Source organism: Xiphophorus hellerii, chromosome 2 (assembly GCF_003331165.1).
Source record: "Xiphophorus hellerii strain 12219 chromosome 2, Xiphophorus_hellerii-4.1, whole genome shotgun sequence".
Taxonomy (NCBI): domain Eukaryota; kingdom Metazoa; phylum Chordata; class Actinopteri; order Cyprinodontiformes; family Poeciliidae; genus Xiphophorus; species Xiphophorus hellerii.
In genome coordinates, this window is record NC_045673.1 from 6,519,363 (window position 1) to 6,546,365 (window position 27,003).

Genomic DNA, 27,003 nt, shown 5'->3' on the forward strand with positions numbered 1-27,003 from the left:
AAAGCTCTTCCTATAAATCTATTCTCTAAACTGTTTATGCTGAGAATAACATAAAATGACACCATAATGTTAAAAGATATTAATTGAACAGTTGTTCAAAAATATTTGTGACGCTATGAATGCTGGGACATGCAGCCACAGTTAAAAAAATCTTTTAAAAATAATTTTTACTGTTAAATATGTTACTGTATAGTTACATTCCATAAATGATCAGTTAGGCTTTGAGTCGTATAAAAATGTATTTATTTTCAAGAAAACCATTAAGTAACACTGAATACACCAGGAGTGATCATTCAATAGTCAATAAAACTCGTGACTCTTACATCAGAGATCTGACATACAAGACGTTTTGGAAAACAAGATTTGAAAGCAAATATGTTGGCAATTTGCTGGTGCTACAATTTTCTTTTTTCTTTACCCCAAATAACAAATTTAGGTGACGCACACCTGTGTAGAAAAGTGACAAGATTTTTAATATATGAACTTACAAAGGGCTGGATGTCAAAGTGCAAGATGCCTGAACCTCACCCCTCATCGAAGAGGACGATCAAAGTGTCGAAATCAGAAATGGATTCTCAGATACAAATCTTTAAAATTATTGTTTGGCCACTATGGCTTTGTATTCATTTGAGACCTTATTCTAGCTTATACGTCTTAACTTTAAAATATTTTTCTGCCAAAGATATATATATTTTTTTTAAAACTGCACCTTCTTACAGACGACTGCATGTAATGGAGTAAAGCATTACAGGAATATTGCAGGCATACGACAGGAAAAAAGAAGCAGCTGCTGCTTAACAATTTCAAAGAAAACATGACATTTTGTGGGTTTTTATAAAAGCAACCGATCAAAAAAAAAAAAAAAAAGTACATACTAAAATCCAGAGTGAAAATAAAATGACTTAAAAACCTCAAAGAACAAAAATAAAACAGTTATGTACATATATTTACAGGTAACAATAATGAATAATATACAGGTTTGACCGGCCGTTTAGGGTCCGTATGAACCAACATCACGCAACATTCACTTTTGTCAATCCAAAATGGTTTAGTTGGAGGCAAACTGCCCTCCAGAAGGTGGTTTGTTCAACTTTATATGAACAGCTTGGACTCTTTGAACCAAACAGAGCTTTTGATTTTTTTTTTTATTCTTCGTTTTAAATGTTTTGTTTTTAAAAAGCAACGGTAATGTAAAGAGAAAACCACTGATTATATCCTTCTGTTGAGTATTTCCCACAAACAATACTGAAGTGACGCGTCGATGAAGGTTCCTCAGTCCGGAGGGAGGAGGTCGTGCAAACGAAATCGTTCTCTGATGTGCGGCCGGACGTCTTCGTTCTGTCATGCAGAAGCAAACAATTTAAAAAATAAGTCTGACAGCATCTATAAGAAACTTAAGGCAAGTTTTAAAATGAAACTATTTAAAAATTCAGACAAAAAGGTACAAAAAAACAAGTTACTGAAGCCTGAAATAAGTCATTTTGAACAACGATCTTTGGGGGGTTAAAGTAGACCCACCTTTGACAGCTGATAAAAACATTTTTCTATTCTAAAAAAATAAATTGCAAACAATCTGTTCCAGAATTTGTCTAATTACAAGAATACAGTTCTATTATTAGAAGAATAAAGACACTTTTTCTAGAAGAAACATCTTAAATTACAAGAAAAAAGTTACTTTAACGAGAAAAGGTAACTTTTGTGAGTTTGTCCTGATAGTATTATCTTATACCAACATATAACTTCACAAGATGCTCAACAGTCATTGTAATTTTTTATTTTTTTGCATTTGAGCTTGCATAAAATTACTACTTCATTCTGGTAATATGAGGACTGATTTATTCTCATGCAATGAACTATGGGGGTTAAAGTAGACCCACCTTTGACACTTTTGACTTCCATAAAAAAAACTTTTTATGGAAGTTTTTTCCATAAAAACTTCATGAGTTATAAGAATTATGAGAAAAAGTGTTTTTGATGAGGACAAAGCTTTGATAGAGCTATCAGAACAAACTGAGTTTATGTAGCTCTTAATCTGTCCAATAAATTCCCCTATTTCAGAAAGAGAATATTGGACCCCGGTGCTTAAAGATCAACACTTCTAACTATTTGTCTCTAACTCTATAAGTCACACAGATTCAGATGTATTGTAATCTAAAACACATACCAGCTCCACCAGTTTCTCAAGGAAAGGAACGAGCTTCAGAAGCTCGTTGTCATTTCTATCCACAAACCAGCTCTCGATAGGGATTCCATTAGAAAGCTGCAAAAAACAGAATCCATGTTTAAATCAAAGTCACACGACAGGAAAGAAATAAAAAAACCTTCTGGTGTCACATTTTTACCTGATAAGCAAAGGCTTGGGGTGAGTTGTCGATTATTACCGTCTTTGCGAGATCCCGTCCGAGAATGTTCAGGTCTTTAATGTAATTTCCTTGAACACAGACGCAGTGTTCTCGAAACAGTCGATGTCTGGGGGAAAAAAGACAGAAAATGGAAATTAAATGGCACATCCAGTAGCCCGGTTGCAGAAATAAAATGGTCAAATAATCAGTAAATAAAAATAAAAATGTTTCAAATACAAATATAATGACTAATATTAGAGTTTGTACATGTTTCCCACAGTGAAATTCAAGCTTTTCAAGATAAGTTTTACAGTTAAAAGTTATACAAATAAACTATTTCATTACTATTATTCTGCATTCAACAGCAACATAAACTAAAACATAACAAAATTTTATGTTTTCTCTTTTACAAAAAAATACACTTATTTGTAGTTTATTCATATTATTTTTATGTGGAAAAGTTTGAAAACGTACTGTAGGAAACATGAACAAACTCTAATATTAGAGCAAAAATTCTCTAAAAAAAATTTCTCCTCAAGTTTTCTGGAATTTAGAAAATAAAATTTTCATGATTCTAGCAGACCAAAAACAAGAAAAGTTTAGTCTGATTTAACTTTAGAAGGATGAGAAAAAAAATTCAGGTGTGTTTTTATTATATTTAAATATCTGGTTTTATAAATATAAGTTTTCTCCAAATTTAGGCTTCTAATTAAATGATAGATTTAACTTTATTAGAAAAACTGTTTTGATGTGTTTTGGACATCAAACAATTTTCTAAACCTTGAAAACACCTAATTATTTACAAAATGGAAAAGTGCCACGCAATTTAAAAAACATTTTTCAAACATTGGAATAAATGGACACAATATATCAAACAATATATGCAGGAAATAATTAGAATATTTGTGTGAAACGAATAAAACATTAAGGAAAAATGCCACCTGACTTTAGTTTGTACTTTATTGCAATAGATTTATTGATTCAATCTATTGCATTGCTGATCTATAGTCGCATATATTATAGTTCCACTTTCCGACCTAAGTTTTCTATTTGCTTCATTTTTGCTCTCAGAAACAAAACCTGGATAAAGAAAGAAAGAACAGACTCCATGAAATGTTCATGTTGGTGAGAACATTTATTTTTCTTTGATTTACTTAAGTTGTACCAACAAATCTGTGTCTACATTATGAGAAATGTCGATGTCACTATCTGAAAACTAAAATAAAAATGTAAGACAAAAGAGTAAAGACCTAACATTTAAGTTTTTTAACTTTTAACTTAAAAACATTTAAGTTTTTGAAGCACCGTGATGAAACTTAAAGTGAAATTCTTACCTTACTAACTGTTTTTTCGGATCCAGGATGTTGAGCAGCTTATCTGCATAGACCTTTTTTGAAGCAGTGAAGAGAATAATCTGAAATTTGAACAGCCACACAAACATTTCATCACATATTTCTACAAACGAAATCTGTGTGATTATTCAGCAGCGGAGATTAATCTCACCTCGTACAACTGAGACATGCGCTCAAGAAACTCCCGGAAAAACGGCCTCAATCGGACGTAGACCTTCAGGATAAAAAAAAGCAAACAAAAAGTGAATTAAATCATCAATAAAAATCAGAGATTTGATTAATTTTCAAAGCTACCTGGTATATAACGTCTTGAAAGAGCACAGGGAATGTCAGAGCTGCATCTTCTAGTTCATTCAAACTGCAGTGGACTAAAGTTTCATCCTGGCAGCAAAACAACAAAATAAACATTTATTTCTAAAATTAGCTAATTACTTAACAAACCTTTTACTACCTACCAGATCCAAGACGAGAGAGAACTCAGGTGTGCTGCGTGTTTTTAAAGGTAACGCTGGTTTACGTGTTAACTGCTCTTCTGTCAGCGGAGGCACATGCTTGATGAAGAAGTACCTAAAAACAAAACAAAAAGAGACCTGGGTAAAAGTCAGCACCCACAAACTTTACTCAAGTAAAAAAAAATCCATCCAAGAAACTACTCAAGAGTAAAAAGTATTTGGTAAAAAGTCCAATCAACTACTGAGTAACTGATCAAATTATTAATCATTAAAAATCACATCAGACGGATTAAATATAAAGATAATTGGAAATTTGGGTATTTTAAGAACCAAATGACAATAATTCATATAATAAAAACGAAAATAAATCTGGGAAAATACAAGTTTTCCAAATCAGTTTCTTCCAATTGAAAACTTATAAAACTTTAACAAAAACTGCAGGTGTGTATTTGGTGAATTTTGGTTAAAACATGTTTGTTTTTCATTCAGTGGGTAGAAAATCCAGAAACTTTACTGAACTAGGAGTAGCGATACTTCATAATGCAATTATCAAGTGAAAGTAAAAAGTACAGTGTAGTAAAAACACTCCTAAAAACGTTACTCAATTAAATGTAATTGAGTAAATGTAACTAGTTATTACCCAATTCTGGTAAAAGTATAAACAGAACAAACTTTATTATGACTTAAATGGTAAATCAAACTTATTAAAGTGGGGCTCAAAGCAGCTAAATTCAAATTTTGGTGCAGAAAACTTCTGATAATGTTGGTGTGGCCATTTATCATGAAAAACTAAGAATTTTGATTCATCATTTTCATGATAAATTTCACTTATTAGCTGCGTTTCCAATGACCGTAATAACTGAGCAATTTGACATTTTGAAAATAAATTTGCTTTGGGGAAACATGGCAATTTAATTTTTTTTATAAAAACGTTGTGATGCTAGGATGAGAACGTTGTTCTGTTTTATCAAAATTGGTTCACTGATAAACAACCAGATGTTACTACTGGCACAAACCACAAACAAGAAGATGACAGTTAACGGCAATAATTTAGATAATCGATTCATCACGAATTAATCTGATGGCGACTCTGACCACATTTAAAGATATTTGCGGACCTCAATCTTTAACAAACTGCAGTCCAAAAAAAACTAAGAGGAAAAAAAGTATGTAAATAATAGTCAAATGAAAGTGAGAGGAAATCTGAAAATGAACAACAATGTATTTTAAGGTGAGTAGTTCTTAAGGTGGTGGAACGCCATAAGACAGTTCTGTCCTGTTAACAGAATCTCTTTTCAGAGATTCAGAATCTTATTAAGTATAAATATGAGAGAAAAAAAAATCTAATTACTAAACAAACTTTATGAAAACTACTTTTACTGGCCTTTACAACCCAAAACAAGCCACAAACATCGTAAACCAGCAGCTGGGATATAAATACACGGCTTTTTGCTGCCATCTAGTGCTTAAAATTTCCATTACAATCATATCAGGGCAACTTTATGTTTGACTATAAACCTCATCCACATATCTACAAAAATCAGAAAGTGGAGCAAATGCAAATGAGTGTTTTTAAATGTCTTTACTACTTTTTTAAAATATATTTTCATAAGTAACTTATATTAAAAAAAGCAATGGCCTTACGGGTCGAACACTTCCCAGTCCTCCTCATACGAGGTTTCTGCAGGTGCTGAAGGTAAAGAGTGCGGGTAGCTGCCATCTGGCATACAGCCAGGAGCTGGGAAACATGAAAACAAAAGAAGAAAAACTAAACAGTAAGATGATATACGACTCAATTATGTTTTCTTTACAAGACAAGAAAAGACGGAAGGAGTTTTAGCAATAAAAAATCAACATGTTATAAAAAACAGCAAACTTTTCCAGCTCCACACTTTGAAGACAAAAATAATACAAATGAATTCAAAAAGATAGTTTTAATTCACTAATTATATGATATTTAATTAATAATGTTTTGTGATGTAAAATTGCTCAATTTTATGTTTTGAAATGTCACACCTGACTGGTTTGAGAACAAAACTAATTTTATAAAAAAATAATAATAATAATTCAATATTGTTTTTTAACATATAAAATATAAGCCAACCTTTATTTTAATTACATTAATCAATAAGTCATTGACACATTAGGAACAATAAATATTCAACAAACTGAAACAATCCAAACAAATTATAACATAATTGATCTTCAAGCTCAAATTAAAAGCTTAAACACAATATACAAAAAATCTAAGAGTTCCCGTTATTTAGCAAATGGGAATAATTTATGATTCCAACAAAATCCAATTCAAAGATACTTTTTTGATCCCCAGAAGGAAATTAAATGTTGTAACTCATTAATTCAAGTTATTGTAGATGATAATGGCTGTTAACAGGAAATATTTTCTGTAGCAGTCTGTATTACAGCGAATTTGAAGAAGCCTCTGACTGAAGACACTAAAGAGGGTTGTCTATAATTTTCTTGATTTTATGTGAAAACCTTACCAAACCTAAAACAGGAAAAGTTTAATATGCCTTAACTTTAGACAGAAAATAGCAGTTTTATGAAAATATCTGGCTTCACCTTGTAAATAGTTTTCCTAAATTAAGGCTTTAAATCAGACATTAGGTCAAACTTTATTACAAACTGTGCAACCTTAAGGACATTTTTAATTGAAGTTCAAGCATTTTGAAGGATTTCAAGCAGCCGAACCAACCCTGTTTCAAGACAATAAATCCATTTCCTGTTTAAACCGGTACCAACCGCTGAGTCGTTTCTCAGGTTTTTCTCTGGATTAGTTTTGTCTGGATCGGCTCTGAGCTCGGTTACCTGTTAGCGGGGGTATGTCAGTTTCGGTGACGATTTCTCCTTCTTCGATGGTTGTGTCCGAGTTGATCTGAAGCCTCTGCGGCAGCATTTGGACCGTGTGACAAGGAGTGATTCCTTCCCTGGACGTCACGGTGCTGCTGGGCATTTCCTCCGCCGGCTCAATGTCCAGCTGTTTGATGATTTCCTCCGCCTCTACCGCCTGGCCCGGCGAGTCCGAGCCCGGAGTGGCTGAAGGCGACACAAACGGAGAAATATGAGAAACAACCTGGCATCCTCTGGACCAAGTGGTTCATTATTCCTGCCTACCAGTTTTAGTTGCTGGTGAGAAGAAGTTGAAAACTGGAGAGAAGATGGTCCCCAGTAGGGTTGTACGCGGCGGGCTGCTGGGCGAATCGATGGGCGCCTCCAGTTTACCGTTTGGTTTGATGGGTTTACTGTTGCAGGTCATTGTGTCTGAAATGCACAATAAGACAGAAACAGTTGACAATCGATTATTCCAACAGTTAATTGAGGATTCCAACGACCGATTATTTTATCGATAAATGGGTAGAATGATTAATAGATGATTCTATCGATCAAGCAATGATTCTAATGATCAATGAGTATAACGATCAACCGATGACTTGATCGACTGATTATTCCAATGATTAATCAATTGTTCTGACAATTAATCGATGATTCTAATGACCAATTATTCTAACGACAAATGGGTGTAACGATTAATGTACGATTCTAACAATCTATGAGTGTAATGACCAATCAATAAATCTGACGATCAATCAATGATTCTAACTATCAATGGGTGTAATGACTAAGTTATGATTCTAACGATTAATCAATGATTTAAACAATCTATGAGTATAACGACCGATCAATAATTCCGACAATAATAATTATTGTAACAATTAATTGGTAATTCTAATGATTAATCAATGATTCTAACAATTAATTTGATAAGACAATTGCCACATTCTGTCACTTTTTCATTTAAGCCTTTTTGACATAATGTTAGAAATACATTAAAAGATAAACAATTATTTTTTTTTAACTAAGAAAGACATTTTATTGCCTAAAATACAACATAATGTTTCTTTAGCTTGATCATTTGTAGCAAAGCATGTTGAAGGTTTCAACACAGTAAAATATCAAATGTGCTCCTTTTCCATCTAAAGGTTAAATGCTCCACAATCAGTTTTTTATTTGTGCAAACAACTCAAAATAAACTCTAAACTATAACTTAGAGGTCTAATTTTAACATGCTAACTTAGGTCTGCAGAATTGGATTCAGAAACTTCTTTTTTTCCCCCAGTGGAAAGCAGCAATGAAAGCAGCAATGAATCCAAAACTTTAGTAACAAACTAAAGTCCCTTTTTAAAAAGAAAACTTAAATATGTTAAACCTTAGAATGGAAATACATAAAATATGAAACCCAAGAAGTTCCTGCTATACCTTTACTTTGAGTTTTTCTGCAAACTCTTGATGCAGATTTGTTGGACAGACCTTGGGGTGTCGAAGTAATGAGGTCATTGTCTGAATTACAATCAATGCGACTCCTCTTGGCTGGGATTTCCTGCTCCACCTACAAACAAAAACACAAACAAATAAATATAAATCACCAAATTTACGCCCTTTGGTGTCTGTAACTATTTTTGCTGATAGAAAAAATAAAACCAGGGGAACCAGAAAATTGACCAATCAGAACTATTAACAATTCAAGACTAAAGATCTTGGAATTTTTTAGAATTATGTGATTGATGTGAAATTTATGAACTAAACCTCCTTTCCCACTTTATAACTGCAGTCAATGTATTTAAAATTAGTTACGAACTCTTGAGATTCACAGTTTCCTCCATGTTGATGTGATTTTATACATCAAATGATGTTGTGTTACTATTTAAAGTATTTATAACAAGGATTTTTTTCTAATAAACATGAGTTTAAATATTTATCATAAAACAGGACTCATGTCGTTTCAGCAGCAAAATTTGCTTTTTGTTGCCAGGATTTCATTTTTCTATAAACACGAAATTACTTCCCTATAAGTTTCCAAAATTATCAGGGGAAAGCAGGTTGTTTCTATTATTAGAAACACGTATTTATTAAAAAATAATGTCAGATTAACAAGTGGAAGCCTTTCTGCATTTAAAACAAAAAATAAAGGCTTTTTTTCACAAGTTATTTTCTGTTTCCTCCAACCAGAATAATACAAAAATCAATTTGTTTCCAGTTAGATCAGGGGTGGGCAATCCTGGTCCTGGAGGGCCGGTGTCCTGCAACTCTTAGATGTCTCCCTGGTCCAACACACTTGAATCCAACAGCTGAATCACCTCCTAAGTGCAGTCAGGTTCTCCAGAGTCCTGCTAATGACCTCATTATTTGACTCGGGTGTGTTGAAGTAGAGACACATCTAAAAGTTGCAGGAGACCGGCCCTCGAGGCCTGGAGTTGCCCACCCCTGAGTTAGATCTTTGAAATAAGAAGTGTTTGCTTTAAATGTTTGAAAAATACTATTAATACATAATCACTTTACATTATTTGACCAACGAGAATGAGTTTTAGGCCTGTCATAATAAGCAATAAATCAATTATTTGCATGATAAATTGAATCTAACTCAATTTACATTTACATGATTTATCATTTTTCTCTTTTCTCTCATTCTACAAAAAGTGAATGAAAAAAAGTCTTCAGATTGGTGCTTTGGTCTCAACCAGCGCTTTATTTGAAGGATAAAATAGACTTCATGATTCATTTTATTTGTCGTTTTTTATTTATTTTAGATCCAGCGTTAAATGTTCATTAGAATTTAAAGTTTCTTTATCACTGAATTACTTAAAAACGGTCTCAAAACAACAATATTATCGTTTATTGCAATAACTTCTGGAACAATTTATCATTCAGTAAAATTAATTATGACAGGAGTAACAATATTTCCCCCATAGAGATGGAGGATCTTTTTGTAATAAAAACAAAACTAAAGAGCAGTAAATCTGTTCTTACCTTGACAGCATTCCCACGGATAAATTTCTTTATGGTGGAGAGGAGCCCAGATTCATTTTTCTGCATTTTGCCTCGACCGCTCACCGGGGACGACGGCTCCACTTCGCTGTGTTTTCGTTTGGCCTGGTATGGGAGCGTTCTGTGGCCTTTGCTGGGGTGCTGAGGAGCTTTACGCACTCTCAGCCTCATCATGCTACGACGTCACATAGAAAAACCTGACAAGAGCAGAAATGACAGCAGAAAAATACAGTTTTCAGTCACATTCGTCTAGTAGTTTAGCATCCTAATTGTTTTTGCTTTATCTTAGATGTGGTGAAAAGTTACTGCATGCCTTACCCAACTTTCTATCCTTTTAACCAGCATTTTATGTATACAATTAATGAAAAATATAGTTTCACAACTTAATACTCAATGCAACAAGTCGGTAAACCACTACTTGGCAAAGTTAATCCCTGACAAACGTTTGATACATTTTATGACTTTATAGCTACAGACTTAAATGAATCTGGTATTTTATAAGTCCAACCCATAAGAGTGAAGTGGAAGGAAAAAGATACACTGTTTTGATAAAGGTCTAGTTAAAGTGCAGCCCTAAACCAGGTAAAAATCAGTGGCCACAGGTTTGAATCAAATGTTCTGATTACTCAGCTTGACTGAACTTGAGCTATTTTTTTAATAATTTTCCACCTTCATGTGCAAAATGGTAAGGGCACAACTGTTTCCCATTTGCCTCCTACCAAAAAATTGATAAATAAAATTTAAAAAACACCTTAATGTATCCTTTTAATGAGACTAAACATGACAAAGGAAAATAAAAATGTAGTTGTATGAATTCCTTTGCAAGTAATTGTACATTGGATGTTAAATTAAATACAATCAATGTACAGAAACTGTTCAATGTGGTCAGTATTTTTATATTAGGAGAAAGAAATGAAAATGAAAGCTGCACATAGTATTTTATGTTTTCAATTTTCTAAGAACAAAAATGTGCCATTAGGTGATTTTATTTGTAAATTTTCAGTTCCCTTTTCTAAATCAACTCAGAACAAACACAAATCTACTTTTAGGTAGCAGCATAAACTGAAATTAATTGAATACAATTGTGAAAAGTAATAACATTTTAAATTAGATCGAGAAATTTAAAACAACTTGTCATGTCTTTACATAAATCTGCATCAATTTACGTTTCATAAAACCCAAATAGATAAAGTCATTGGCAACATTTTGACTCAGCCAATCAAACGCTAAATCTGTAGCTAATTAAAGACAAGTTAAGGTTGACTGATCGCTACGTGATTAACATAAAAACAGTCTCCAGCTGCTTTGTTCAAGTCCAGGTAGTTTTTCTGTTTTTAGGTTTAGTTTCGCGCTTTGTTGCTGAACAGTATCTTGACAGCAAACAGCACCGCTGTCTGTCGTTATGTAACATCGGACACAAACAGCGTTAGCCAAGTGCTGCCGTGTAGCACCCGAACCGGAGTCTGTAACACGAAGCAGGAGGCTGACGCTGGTTTTTAATAATCCGATCGTGCAATGTTGCGTGGATGTGAACACAACTGACATTTATCGGCGTCAACCATCGCTTTTAATGCAGATAAAACAAATGCTGTCAGTGGGTTCAGTGACTAACAAGCTACGGTTAGCTTCGAGGCTAACAAAACGCCAAAGGCAGAACAAGCAGTGCCGTAATGTTATATCCCGCGTTATCTACAGCAATAATCAGTCTTATAAATTATTTTAAATATGAATCCGTGATCTATAATTTAATGTGCATCACAACCCAAACCAACAACTCGTTTTGTTCGCCTCCATAACTATGTTCAGCCATTAGACTACGCCCCCTTCGCTGACTAACGTTAGCCGCTAGCTAGCAGCAGTTGGACTTTCACAGTGGCAAATATTTGTTGTTTACACGGCGTCCTGTGTCCTACCGCTGTTTTCGGAAGCTCGTTAAAACCCGCCACAGCGTTGTCAGTCTCGGCCGCAACCGTGGCGGCCACCGTTAGATGTCGAGCCGTGGTTGTTGCCGCCAGCTACGTCCGCCTCTCAGTGGCTAAGTCACAGAACAGCCGTGTCTTTGGACGCCATTTCCCGCCTCATCACAAACAGAACGCTGGCGGAGCGCAGGGGAATGCGACACAGGCAGAGAGAGGAACCGACGAGGCGGGTATGGCAAGCCACGTTATCATATAATAATCACATTTAGATATCCACACTTTCCAGCTCTTTGTTGTCAAAAGTACTACGGTTTATTAGTATTATATGGAGGACCAAAACTGACATAATTCAAAATAAAAGCAGAAATCCCTATTTTTTGTTTTTCCTTTTCCTTACACATGCATTTTCAACAAGAAATATGTTTTGTTTTTTCTTTTTCTTAAACATGTGTCTATTAGGACCTTTGTAGATAAAAAAACAGAAAGTTAATTTACTAAAAAAAAAAAAAATTCTTTAGATTAAGTTTGAAAAATTAAAAATTTGCTAGAAAAAACGTAGAATATTTACAAGTAAAAAATGTTTGATTTTTGAAACTTAGAAATGTCCATTTTCTTTCTAGAAAATTTCTGAGAATAACCTAACAAATTCCTTGTTTTTTCTAGCAATTCTAGCAAAGTTTTGGCTTTTCAAACTCAGAAATGTCCTTTTTTTTTCTTGTTTTCAATTATGGGGCAATATAGGGCGGACTTGCATAAAACCACAAATACATTAGGTCTGTGCAGCGGTAAATTAAGTTATAAAATGTGGGAAAGTTTGTGAGATGTGAAAACAGTAAATTCTGTGAAAAATCTGAATTCAATTTTTTTTTTCTGATTTTATGAACTTAGAAGTGTCATATAATGCTATGAATTAAATCAAAAACATACCTGGAGTGATGCTTTGATTCTTTCATGCATGTTTGAGAAATCCTTGAATCTCTCATGGCAACCACTTGGGACCGTCTCACCGATCGCAGCTTTTTCCACACAGCTCCATTTTCCAAGTCGAGCTCACAGAGCAGTGCTCCCCCAGGCGTTCCCTTCTCAGCTCCTTCAGACTAGCCAGCAGCAATTAGCAAACGCCTGGTGAAACTGAGTATCTACAGAACTCATTATATGAGCTACTTCTTAGTGCAATACTGGTAAAAATGTTTCAAAGGGTTAATAGTTCAAAGGGGCCATGTTGTGATGACATCCTGAAGGCGGAGTTTGAGAAAGAGCAGGAGTTTCTTAAAGAGACAGAGGCCCAATTTCAAGGCGATAAATTAAGTCAAATTTGTTTTAAGTCATATTTGATATGTGCAGCATTTATATAACAGCTGAAGGTAACAGTTACTTGATTATGCTATAAAATGACACTATATGCCTGGAATATACATAATACAATACCCTTAAAAAAACAACTAACAAAAAAAAAAAAAAAAAAATTCCGACCAAAAATAAACCCGGTGACATCCCTGAATCTAAAGTCAAAGAAAATAATATGCATTACTTCATAGTATGAATGAAATCCATGCATTTTCAAACAAGAAAATGTTTAAAAAGCCACAAAATAACCAAAGTGACACATAAATGAAGATATAATAAATTCTAAATATGACCAACAGGGAAGAAAACTTAAATTATTAAAAAGTAATTATAGAGTAAAATCACACCATTGTTCTACAAATTAACACATAAACACAAATAAATATTTATCTATTCTCATTTTTTTTAACTTGTGTAATTTCTATCATTCTCATTTCTTTTTTTAAAAAAAAGCCTCTCGTAGTTAAAAATGAGAAATCTTACATCCTTTATTCATATTACATCTGTCACAAAGAAAAAACAAACATTTTCACTCCCAGATAGAAACATTTAACCCAGTAAAAGTTGCAGCTTTATGTTATATTTTGATAAACATACTGATGGTGTTAAATCATTTGTATGGTTTAAGACCATGCAAATGATTTATTTCTATTTATTTCAAAGATTCCATGAATTTGAAACCTTATTGTCATTTTATTGATTTAGGAGCAATAAATTTTTGTTAATTCAAATAATTTGTTTGAGTGGTCATAATGGTAATTTAGAATAAAAAATCTAAAATGTAAAACAAAATGTCCAACACTGACATATCAAATGTGAGAGAAAGCACTTATGGTGGTTCTCATGTTTATAGTCCAGCATTTTAAGTTGAACTCCAGCTGATAAATTGCACACCTCGGTTTTTTGCTAAAGTGAGACAAAACAAACGCAATCTGATCAAGTTAAAACAACTAATATCAGCCACCAGGACAACACTTTTCACTAGCAACTTAGATTAAAACAGTCATACGAAGCTTTTAAATACTACCATCAACATTAAAGCTGTGGAGTTAAAGGCGTTTCTATGATGTATCATATAATGTGATTGTTCCAATAACAGAAAGATGCTCATCCTTGTGTTTGTCAGCTTTGAACCAGCAGAGCAGTTTCACTTTTCCTTTACCTCATCAAATGAAGCTAGAAGTGACTCACAGTTAAAGTTATTTATTTTTGTTGCTACTACAAAACTGCCCCCTTTTTTAAGACAGCTGAGATGAATTTGTTTGGTCTGATGTCACAGATAAGCATGCATCTGTCCTTTCAGGGGTTATGAAATAATTAACTGTATTAATTCACTAGTTTCTTTGTAGAAGGAGGTTTTACTTCATTCCAAGATGGAGGAGCTTCCTGTATGGTCCGGGTCCGCCCCACAGGCCCCTGAAAACAGAAATAAAAAAATTAGGTAGCAGCCAAGACAATAATAATAATAATAATTAAAAATAAGATGGTATTACAATTAAGCATTTAATTGTAACCATGGCAACCTGACTACAGAAAGAGACAGCCTGCCTTTTATATGATAATCCCTCTATCGGTGATTACTGATCGTATGCATACCTGAGAAGCCCGTGCCAGTACAGGTGAGGCATCACATCGGCTTTCATGTAGTACATTAATCTCCGCTCCTTGGCCTGGTTGATTGGGAACGTTTCCAGCGGCTGCCCGTTGTAGTCGAACTCTGCCAGGACCACTGTGTTGTAGCTCGTCACCAGCGGACAGGAAGTGTAGCCATCGTACTACAAAAAACAAGACAACTTCTGTTTGAACCCAAAACAAATGGGCGAATTCAAAATTTTAACAGAGTTAGGTCTGTCATGATTACAAATTTTGATACGATAAATTATTGTTGAGATGTTATTGAGATAAATGATAATTTTGTTGGTTTGAGAATATAACGGTAATGGTATAATAATGCATTCTCAAAGAGCAATACATTTTTAATTTTAATGACCTTTTAGCACTGGAACTAGAAGATACTTTAAATATCAAAAATAAATAAACAAAAACAACAGAAACAACAAATGAAATTAATTATGAAGTATCTGTAATCAAAAAATGTTCTTCAAAAAAAATAGGCCTACTTGAGACCAATGCACTAGACTGAAGACTTTTTGTTTTAATTTATCATGTGATTAATTGATTTATTCCTTATTTTAACAGATCTAAATAGTTATTTTACAGAGGAAATACAGTTCTTAGAGCTGATAAATGAGTAAATCCAACCTCAGATGCACAAAAAGCAGATATTTTCAGTACAAATCCCGCAGATGTCTTTAAAGTTACCCACAATTAGGTGAACATATTTGCTTAAAAAGTGTTGTAATTTTCAAATTAACTAAAAAATTGCTCGTTTATGATATGCAAAAACTGATAATTACTTCAAAAATGTTATATCTTTCATTACATTTTATATTTTTCACCCACTGAAGTTGCCATTTTTTCCACTTGTGGATCAGTTTTCTACAGAGTTAAACACAATGTCTGTGTAGATTTAGACAATGCCACACTGCGTCGCTGTTGGCTGTAGTTAAAAAAAAAAAAGCAATATAAAATGAACATTCCTCAAACTAATCGTGGATCCCTTTAAAGCAAAAACTAAAACACATAGGAGCTGATTAGCAACATTTACCTTCTTATCTGGCTTCTGGTTTTTCAGTAATTTGCCGATGGTTCTGTTCAGGATCGCAGACTGTGCAGCTAAAAACAAAAAAACAAAAGAAAGATTTAACTTGTTTTACAGGAATGAGTTAAAAATCCAGACACTTTCACCATCCTGAAACATCCTTCACATTCAGGAGCTACAGCCTGTCCCAGCATGCTCTGACCAAAACAAACACAGTCCTGCTAATCCTCGCTGCCGATGGATGAATGTAGACGATTACACCTTAAAGAGACAGTGACCCTTTTTTGAAGCAGGTTTCTGTTAGAATGTTACCGCTACTTAAAGTTTTATCACCTGACAAGCCTAATCATCTTTTCATCAAACTGAGAGGATTACCTAGCCTGGTATTTACCAACCGTAACACGTTTTCCTGATATATTTCAGCCCTAATGATGGAGACATCGATCGATTCAGAAAGAATGAGGAAGTTCAAACCACATTTTCCACCAAACGTAATGAGCAAAGATCGTATTACGGACTCAAACTCTGCTCCGCTTTCCAACCATATGGCCAGATAAAGGTTTAAATGGGAGCAGCAAAATCACATGTGGAACTGGAAGACATTTTAAATATCCAAACTAAAAACAACAACAGAAATAACAAATAAAATTAATTATAAAGTCTCTCTAAATAAAATAATCCTTCAAATAAAGAACTAGTGGAGAACAAAGCATCAAACCAAAGACTTTTCTCATCCAGTTTTTGGTAGAAAAAAGAAAAATAAATCATGCAAATGGTAATTATTAAACTTGTTTTAATTTATCATGCCTTTAAATTATTTATTGTGGCAGGCCTATAACATGTTTTACTGTGAAATATCTCTCCTTCCCGGAAACTCAGCTACTGGCATATCATTATATTAAACTCTAATACAGCAACAGTCTTCAGTCAGAGGCCTCTTTAGATGCGTTGCAAGACTGACTGCTACTGAAGATTGTTCCTGCCCAAAGTGACTTTTTGAAGATGTATGGTATGATTTACGACACCAATTATTTTTTCTTTGGTGTAAATTCAGTATTTATGGATTGAATTACGTATGATTTACTATTTATTTTTTCTTTGATGTAAATTAAGTATTTATGGGTTGAATTAAGCTAGAAGAGACAAAATGTGGAAGATGCGAGTGGATATACCACAATGTCATGTTTTCTAGGGTTGCATCTGATAATACTGGTAAACATTGTGATGATAAATGGTCATTTCACTCCCTCCAATTGTCCCTGTGTGTGTTTCAGCATGTTGGGTACAATAATCTATCATTAATTTAGTATGAGCGTCTACTGCAGTGATCACATCTAACAGGCTGAATACTACAGTATGAACTCAGAAAACTTTAAATATATTAGCCAAATATTTGTGCATCATAGAAATATTATTGCAGATTGTTATTGCAATGATAATTTACTTGTGTGATAATCGGCAGCCCTGAGAGTTTTCTGATATCACACAAATTAATTAAGAATGAGGTAATTTTACTTCTAAAAATCACTTATTTTTATATTTCCCTCTTGATGGTTTGACACAATTCATTTTGCAGATTTTACTGTGGTAACAGATTTCCACAGCTGCGGTGAAATAATGTGGTTTAATTTGACTGTTTTGTGTGCCATTCTGGAGATGCTACTGCAGGGGGCAGTGTTGCCTCTTCAGATAAATTACAGTTTATATCTTGGGCAGGCAAACATTTAAGCCCAGGCCCACCGTACAAAGGGAAGTTAACACAAAATTATACCACATTTATAGTTGTTGCAATGCATTTCTTAGTTTTATTAGATTTCTGTAGAAGCAACATTTCTGCCTTGTCAATATTGATGGATTAATTCACCAATATGAAAAAAATAACCTTACACCAGCTGGTATGTTTTATGTAGAGCTGAAACATCGATTATTAAAATAAAAAAGTAATGGCATAATCTTTAAAATTGTCTAAAAGACAATTTTATTTGCAGCAATAGTTTTATACATTACATTTTGATACTTTTAACAAAGCTGAAAAAATTAAATGGAAGTAAATTAAATTAAAATGAAAACTAATATTAAGTAAGATGTAATAAACATTCTGATGAGCAATAAAATAGAAATTTATTACCATTTAAAACAGTAAAACTTCCATTGTTCATATTCAGTGCAATTAAAAACATCTATACTCAACATTTTGAAGGTTAAAACCTAATAAAAACTTCAACATTTGACTCCTTCTCCCCTCCGACTGAATATATACGTCCATAATTTGAAGAAAACTGGCAACACATCCGTCTTGAGAACAGTCTGCAAGATGCTAAAAGAAGTCTCCAGAAACCCTAAATTGTCACCCCAGGACCCAAACCAGACTTTTGCTACTCCTGATATGAAAATGTATACCTCCACCTTAAAAGTCTTACTGAAGTTTGCCAGAGAAAACAGACAACAGTTAGATGCGTCTAAAACTCATCTATACACCAGAGTAGATAATATATGTTTGGTTTAAACTAAATACAGGCATTTCAAGAAAATAATCTGATTAACAATGTAAAGCATGGTAGTGGAGGTGGCATGGTTTAGAGATGCTTTTTAATTCAAATTCAAAAATACTTCATAGATCTCAAAAGGAAATTAAATGTTGTTGTAACTCATATTAATAATATATTTTTAAGAGTTATTGTAGATGGTGATGGCTGGGTAGGACATATCTCCTATTGGGTAAAAGTCTGTATTGCAGCAAATTTGAATAAGCCTCTGACTGAAGACACTGTTTTTCTAAGACAGTTTCATGGAGAGAATAATCATTGAGTAGAAAATACTAATTTTTGTTGCTTAAGTGGAATCTATTCATTTCCTTTTACACAGATTAATAAAAAAATAAGAAAATTTCTTCATAAATACCTGAAAATTGAATGGAAAATTCTAATGTTTTTTTTTATACCTGAGCACCACCAATCTGCTACTCCAGGATATAAATATACGCAAACAGCCTAGGGGAGAATAAGGGCTCGGGGTAATTAAGCTTCAGAGGATTAAAAAACAAGAGTTTCCCATTTGAACTGATTATTTAAATTACATCATGGACTGATTCAGTGTTACAGTCACTTTTATCTGAGTGGCTGTGTAAACATGATGCAGAATCGTTGTGAAATAATGAAATAAATATGTAAAATCTGAAAATACAAGCTTGGAAAACCGCCAGCTAGCTCGCTCTCCAACCTCAGCAGCTCCGACTAAATTTATCACCAAGTGCTGGCAGCTTGTTGAAATGTTTGACCCAGTCGCTGCTCTAAATGAGGCACACAGCAGGAAAGGCTAACGCTAATGCTAATGCACACACCACAACGTTCATGTTAAAGCTGAGGTTAAATTACAAGCTAAAATATAAGCTAAAATATTTTATTTTGAAGTGGATGCATAATTATGCTGCATATGGAGTTGATAAAAGAAATTATTTAAAAAGAAAACCTAAACTGTTATGTAATTTTTCTTGCTATTGAGTGTTTCCTATAGTACCGTGACCTAAATAACTATAAATATGTATATTCACATGTATAAATATGTGTATATATATGAAATATGTAACATGAAACCATACAAACACATGTGGCTGAATAAGCAAGCTAGTAGGTCAGGGAAACAGACCTACTAGCGTAGGTGAACGGGTTTTTCAAACAGTTTGGATCATTTGGTACAGAACAGTGAGAAATTACTTATTACTTATTTCTGTGCAGGTGAAGACATCCTCTGGTACCAACACATTACTCCAAAAGACTGAACGTGGGTCGGCTTAAACATACCTGCCACACTTTTCACATTTTTTTTCCCCACAAATTCTGCACTGTTATTCACTACAAAATCCCAATAAAGTTTGAGGTTGTAACGTTACAAAATGAGGAAAAAATTAGCGGTTAGGAATACTTTTGTCATTCACTGCTTTCCGTAAATGTTGCACCTCACAGCCGTCGAGGGAACAAAATAAAACAAAAACCCCTCCCAGACTTTCTGCTTCTGCCTTTAGATAACTCTTTCCATTGTGATGCAACAAGATTCTCCTTCCAGCGTAACAATGACTCAGCTAAAATCTAAACTGGGTTGGGTTCAGGACAGTGCCGTTTTCACACTTGCACAAGCATCCTTGTGACATTCCATACTTAATTCAGGCAGCCTGGATGTATGGTAACGAAAATGTCTGGTCCAGAAAACATAAATACATCGTTAAAAGGACAATTTACTGCCAGTAAGACGTGAATGCATTTGTGACGTCAGAGTGAAGACTGCTGAGCTCAAAGAAAAATGTCTGGCAGAGGAGATAAAGACATAAAGCTATTTCTCTCTGTCCTAAAATTCAAGGATCACAGCAGATAACCAAAGTCCAAACTGCATGTTGGTCATGTGACTGCAGCCTTTTTTTTGTTTCATTTCCTCACATGTAGCAACTCTTGCACAATACAGAGCTTTTCTTTGTCTGTGCCATACTAGATCTGGCATCAGAAAAGCCAGACAGATATTTGTTAGATCTATAAATGTGACAAATTCATCCAAACCCTGGATGCCATTTTTAATGCCTACTTAAAGACTGGTCAGTATTGTCAGTCTTCAAGGTGATCTATTATGCTTCTTTGTCTTTGGGTTATACAAAACATAATTCTTACTTCTTTTTTTTTTTTTTTTTTAAACAAAATCATTCTTACACTGCAAAAACACAAAATCTTACCAAGTATTTTTGGTCTAGTTTCTAGTGCAAATATCTCAGCAAACTTGAAATACGACAAACTTTTTAGCAAGATATGACTTCTTGTTTTAAGTAAATAATTCCTCAGTACTGAGGAAAACGTACTTGTTGCAATGGCAGATAAATTAACCTAATGCGAAAATGGTTGAAAACAGATACATCTTTGAAAAGCAGAAGTAGAGCCTCCAACACAACCAACAAGAATGCAGTGGTTTCTGGATGGTAAGTCAACGGCAGCCATTGTACAGCGCATATAGTGGTAAAACCAGCTGACCAAACCTACTGGAGTTCCGCTGGGGTTGCTAGGTGACGGGTAGAATTCTGCTAGGGTTGCTAGGTAACCACACATTGGCCATCATATGTGACTGTTTTTAAAACGGCCCATTTTCCAGACACCAAAAAACATTAGCTTATTGTTAAAAAAAACAGCTGGATGTTAGAATGGTCCGTAAGAGAGATAGGATAAATTACTCAAATCCAATTAAAGGTCTTCACGCTTACATAAAGGATTGCATCCTTAAATGCTTACAGCATTTCTTCATACAAGCGTTAATTATTCTGTCCTAAACATTCATTAAAATGTTTCACAAGAAGCCTGACAATAAAAATATAAGCTTTTAATGGATTTTCCGTTTATAAGGAGATATCAGTTTGCAGTAAAAAGAATCCTTTCTGGAAAAACCCCTTCATGTTTACAATGAATGTGTAAAGAGAGATAAAGAGATTCACTTTACTGCGTCACACTGTCTCAATATTAAAATCTTTATACCAACTAGATAACAACTATGAGAAAATCTGGCCTAACTGACAGTCAGGGTTCACCTGATTTCTTTGTATAAAATGATAATTATCTTTTTTGACTGAATGCAAAAACTTCCCTGTATTTTTAAACTTTCGTCGACTTGGTTTATATCTTATGACAGTTGTGTAAACAATACAGATTTTAAAGATAAAAGCATCTTAAGTACACAATAATACTGTTATTAACTGGATTACAAGCAGTTTCCATGATTGCTTTAAACTAATAATCACTTACCGACGGCAGCTCCGGTTTTGGCAGTAGGGGAGGTTGGTGCAGTCTCCAATCCCAAAAACATTTGGATATTTGTTGTGTTGGAGCGTTTCTTTGTTTAAATCCAGCCAGCCGTTCTCATCAGCGAGTGGACTGCCTTTAACCACCAGGCTGGGTCCCATTGGCGGAGTTACATGAAGCATTTCATACTAATTCAGAAAACAGAGGAGTTTAACATCAAATTATCAAGATAAATTTAAAATAACTTTATTTAAAGGTGACCTGTTATGTTTCCCTCAACAGGTTCGGATAGGTCTATGAGTTATACAAAACATAATCAATACATTTTTGAACAAAATTAGAGTTTTGACTGTTTTGCGTCCCTTTCAGAATGAGCTGTTTTAGGGCTTCTATCCCTCAGCTTTGGTTGCTAGGTGACAGGCTGGGCTCAGCTGGGGTTGCCAGGCAATGGGCTGGTGATTTGTTACATTACATTCCAAAAGTTTTTGAAATGGATGATTTTACAGACACCAAAAAACATTAACTTATTGCCAAAAAAAGATGAATTTTGCATAGTAGGTCACCTTTAAAGCAGAATTGGAACAATGGCCAATGGAAAATATAGAGGAAGTTACCTCAAACACTTTGGTCTCTTCTGGTTTGTCGAGGTTTTCAAACACAGCTTCCTGTTTGTCTGGCCGCACTTCGATCAGATTGTGTCTGAGGTTTACTTGTAGATCGCGGGTTTTAACGATGTCCCACAACGTGTCGGCGTATTTCTTGATCCCAAAGAGCACCGGCAGTGATGTGTTGTATATCACATTGGCCTTTGCCCTTTTTCCTGTCTTAAATATAAAAAGTGTCCTTGTGAAATTCAGAACAACACATTTAAACTCTTTTAAATACGTTATCTTTTGATCCAAGAGACTAAGCACCTTTCTCAGGTAAGCATCCGATAAGTACATGATCTTCTGTGGCGCTCCGGCGCATTTCACAGGAGTGTTTGGGAAGGTGAACACAGCGTTGCCCTCTTTGAAGTTCTGCAGAGCCTTCCAGGTTTTCTCCACAGTTTGGACAGAGTAGTTTGATCCAATCTTTGGATGCTCTAACGCCTCTGGCAGGCCTTTAATCTACATTTAAAAGAATATAAATTACCACTTTGCAATTTGTACCATCATTTTGTACTCTTGCGTTTAATACCTCCATTTTGTACCTATAAACGAACCATTTCAGACCCATACGAATCTCCAGTTTAAAACAGTCTTTGAAAAGTTAATTTTGTTCAAAAAGTGAATCTCCTATTTTATATAGATTAAATACACAGTGATATTTCTGGTAATGTTTTTGATTATGACTTCTGGTTAAAGAAAACCCCAAATCAGTATCTTTGAATATTAGAATATTACATAAAACCAATAAAAATGAGTTTTCAATACAGAAATATCAGCCTAGTAAAAACCATATACATACTGTATTCACTCAGTACATGTTTGGGGATCCCTTTACTGCATTTGTTTCACAATATTCTTAAGGAAGCAGATATCACACTTTTTCCTTCCACTCAACTTTCCATTAATATACTTGAATACAGCCCTCTGAACAGCCAGCTTTTTTTATTGACTGGTTAAAATCCATGTGAAGGAGGCCAGTGACTGTCAAGACCGTAATAAAACATTTCTGTCTTAAATGTCCTGTTTTTCAAAAGAAAATTAATTATTTAATATTTAATTTTTTGACCATTTTTCATTTGTGTAAGTAGCGTAAGCAAATGAATTAAGATACAATAAATACATTTCAATTGAATTGGTGTAATAAATTAACTTTTTTATGATTTCCTGATTTTTCTTTTAGGAGTTAGATATTTTGATAAATAAATACTTTTATAAAAATGCGCAAATCTCTCACTTAATTGACTGAACTACATGTAATTTCCCATTGCCACTGAATATTGTTATGAACCTGGTTTGAGCTAGCTAAATTTTATGAAGGGCATAAGATTATGACCTCTGATCAAACAGTCAGTTTGGAACTTCCTGCTTGCCTGTTAATAGCAGGAAAAGTCAGGCATGAAAACGCCACAGCAGCACATGTTCAAACTGGTGAAGCAATGAAATGACCAACGCTTTATGTAATTACATTACACAGAATGTAAAAGGAGAAACAAATAGGTGCAGAAAGCATGACCGTACCTTTTCATAATGGAGCTGTAAGCCAAGAGCCACTATCAAATATTCATAGGAGATCTGTAGAGAAGAAAAGAATCACTTCAAACTCACTGTTTTATACCACTAATCTTTCAGGTCACAGTCTAGAAGAATTAAATCACCTCAGTCCCGTCGTCTACAAGGACAGAGTTTTTGTCTGGGTGTATTTCCTGAACCTTGGATTTCACCCACTTCACACCCGATGGCATAACACTGGCAGTGGGACGAGCCGATGAGGCGACCGTCTTAGCTCCAGCCCCAACGAGCGTCCATATCGGCTGATAGTAATGCACCTGACAGAAGCAAAGAAAAGTTGGATAAAGTTGCTTTGGAAACTTTCCACACTGCTAAAAACACAAAATGTTACCAAGTATTTTGGTCTAGTTTCTAGTGCAAATATCTTAGTACTCTGGAAATAAGACAAAACTGACTCATAAGTAACTTTTCAGCTAGAAATATGTGTTTGTTCTTATATTAATGAAAGTACATGTTCTATTGGCAGGTTTTCACTTATAAAAGACATTTTTCCAATGTATTAAGTGAAATAATCTGCCAATTGAACTAGAACGTGTTCATCAATATTAAAGAATTAATTACTTAAAATAAGTTCCCCATATCTTGCTGAAAAGTTACTTTTAATTAGTAAACTTGGAATAAGACAAAACTAAGATATTTGCTTTAGAAACTAGAGCAAAAATAATTGGTAAGATTTTGTGGTTTGCAGTACAGTTATTATTAGGGTGCCCCGAATTCCCCGATTGCAGTTTTTTGGCCGATCACTGATTATCGGTGTCTTAAAAATGCTGATTTGCAGACTTCCGACTTGAGTAAGTACTGATTTTTTTTGTCTGAAATGTTGGGCTACTTGAGACAAGGCCTGTCAAAATAAGCAATAAATCAATTGTGCTTAATTATTCCAAACACACTCAATAATTTCCATTTGCATAATTTAAAGTTTTTCCTCTTTTCTCTCTTTTTCTACCAAAAACTGGATGACAAAAGTCTTCAGTCTGGTGCTTTGGGCTCAACTAGCCCTGTTTTTGAAGGAACTATTTTATTTCATAGAGACTCTACAATTAATTTTGTTTGTTGTTTCATGTTGTTTTGTTTATTTATTTTGGATATTTGAAATGTCTTCCAGTTCAAGTGTTAAATGTTCACTAGAATTTAAAGTTTATTAATCCCTGAGAATGTGATCTTGCAATATTATGCTATTACCATCATATTACTTGAAAATGGTCTCAAAACAACAATAATATTGTATATTGCAATAACTTGTGGGACAATTTATCATTTATTTGCTGTCCTAACAGGCCTATTTCAGACCAAATAACTTGATTGAAGACTTTAAGTTTTTGGTAGAAAGGAGAAAAACAACAAATCATGCAAATGCAAATTGCCAAGGTAGGTCAGATCGGGTTCACAAGTAAGTATTGGCTGATCAATGATCGCCCAAAATTAAGGAAATCGAGAAAAAATATGTGATTACTCTCATATCCTTGCCTCGGATGGCTCCACGACAGCCACATTGTCGGCTCCGAACATTCTCTTCATCCGTGCACTCATGCAAATGCCCCCACTTCCTCCTCCCAGCACCAGCATCTTGTAGTGCTGCTTAGGCAGACGCCCGGCTGCTGGTGTGGAGATGAGAGATAGCGACGCCCGTGGAGTGGCACAGCCTCAGACGACGCCACGAAGAAGCCATGCTGATCCTGGTTCTCCGGGGACAAATCATTTCTGCTCAGCAACAATTTCACCAAGGCCTCAAAACTCATAAAATATTGCAACAATCTGCACTTCCTGTTTTGCTGCTGCTGCATGAAGAATTTTACAGTGTTGAGATGGTAACTTGTTTTTTTAAGTGGCAGAAACAGAGAATTAGGTAACTTCTTTACATTGTTGTTTTTTTTTTTTAGATTAAACAAATGCTTGTTCTGCTGCAGAGTCATATAACATCTATAAGCCCAAAGGTTTGATTGTGGCATTAAAACCACAGACATTGTAACATACGGGTGAACCACAGCAACCTTTGCAAAAGCATAGAGAATGTGCAAAACTCACTATACTTAACAGCAGGAGACTTTTTTTTTTTTTTAGCTGTGAGGTGAACCTAGCAATTACAATTAACTTCTCTGTTGAACTTAAATTTAATACCGAGTAAACCAAAGGTCCTTGTACAGCAGAACCAGACAAGCAGCAGAAGTAAACATTGGCTTAATCAGGGGTAGAGCAGGAGAGAGAGGGCCGGACTGACCCCAACCTAGGAGCATTTTTCAGTCAGCTGTCCTGATAACAATCATTCCTGTACATAAACACACCGACGGACATTATGCGCGGTTGTAGAAAAAAAAGACACTTACCTTGAAGAGCAGTAATTGTTAACCGCCTGTTTTTGTCGCCAATTCTGGCAAAAGAGAAGAAGAAACCCTAAATGGACGATTAAATTCTTCCTGTTTACACCGCGGTGGAAAAACAGCGGAATAGCTCTGCACCTCAGAGTCCGACGCGATATGAGCCTGGCAGATTAAAACACTCTCCCAACGGACAGAGCCAGCGTCCAATCAGAATGCACCTCCAGGACATCTGTCCCGCCTCTCTGGACGTTTGACCAATCATAAAGCAGCACTTGAAACAGTAAAATGTTACACAATTAGCTTGAATTGTATTAACAGTGAAACACATTTGACCTTCGCAACGACGTGGAAAATGTAAGGCACATCATTTCCGTTACTAGTGGTGCGGATAATAACTTCTGTACCCGGAAATGTGACAGTTATTTTGTGCTACATAACTTTGAAACCGTCCTGCGGGCATTTCTAGGTGGGCGGGTTTGGGTCGGTGTCAGCAGGTAGACGGCGCCCATCCGTAGACATGTGGTTATGTCATTTAAATTTTAAATACTGGCATAATCAGATGGACCAAAATATAAGGTTAAGTGGAAATTTTGGCATTTTAAAGACGAAAAGTTACACTAATTCAAATTAGTATTAAAAAAAAGAACAAAATCAGGGAAAAGAAAAAATTCCAAAACAATTTCTTATATGTTTTGAATATGTCTCCTGAGCTCCATGTTCCCAAAAAATTAGAACAACTTCACAATTTTCAAATACTTGAATGTTGTTTCTATTCAGAAAAAT

At 34.6% G+C, this 27,003-nt stretch overlaps 2 protein-coding genes across 2 annotated transcripts; both read right to left on the reverse strand.

Annotated features, from left to right (window-relative positions):
• Positions 1–226: 226 nt before the first annotated feature.
• Positions 227–12,112, reverse strand: ctdspl2a (CTD (carboxy-terminal domain, RNA polymerase II, polypeptide A) small phosphatase like 2a). Its single transcript, XM_032590578.1, has 13 exons — positions 11,901–12,112; positions 9,970–10,184; positions 8,422–8,551; positions 7,279–7,425; positions 6,973–7,200; positions 5,791–5,884; positions 4,150–4,261; positions 3,989–4,075; positions 3,846–3,908; positions 3,677–3,756; positions 2,343–2,469; positions 2,165–2,260; positions 227–1,338 (listed from the first exon to the last, which is right to left on the reverse strand). Exons 2-13 carry the CDS (start codon positions 10,159–10,161, stop codon positions 1,273–1,275), a joined length of 1,422 nt encoding a protein of 473 aa, XP_032446469.1. The 5' UTR covers positions 10,162–10,184; positions 11,901–12,112; the 3' UTR covers positions 227–1,272.
• Positions 12,113–13,716: 1,604 nt separating this feature from the next.
• Positions 13,717–26,729, reverse strand: sqor (sulfide quinone oxidoreductase). Its single transcript, XM_032549518.1, is given in 13 exon segments — positions 13,717–14,669; positions 14,850–15,028; positions 15,922–15,989; positions 21,687–21,714; positions 21,716–21,871; positions 22,298–22,507; positions 22,598–22,792; positions 23,852–23,905; positions 23,989–24,159; positions 25,370–25,483; positions 25,485–25,584; positions 26,227–26,491; positions 26,654–26,729. Coding segments are annotated over 13 exon segments (1,674 nt in total). The 3' UTR covers positions 13,717–14,611.
• Positions 26,730–27,003: the final 274 nt, after the last annotated feature.

Excerpts from the sequence above, each read along its gene's own strand:
- ctdspl2a (XM_032590578.1), bottom strand. The coding sequence starts at position 10,161 with ATGATGAGGCTGAGAGTGCGTAAAGCTCCTCAGCACCCCAGCAAAGGC. Across the intron at positions 7,426-8,421 it reads CAGAAAAACTCAAAGTAAAG|ACACAATGACCTGCAACAGT; the intron begins GTATAGCAGGAA and ends TGTGCATTTCAG. Across the intron at positions 1,339-2,164 it reads TTGAGAAACTGGTGGAGCTG|AACGAAGACGTCCGGCCGCA; the intron begins GTATGTGTTTTA and ends TCTGCATGACAG.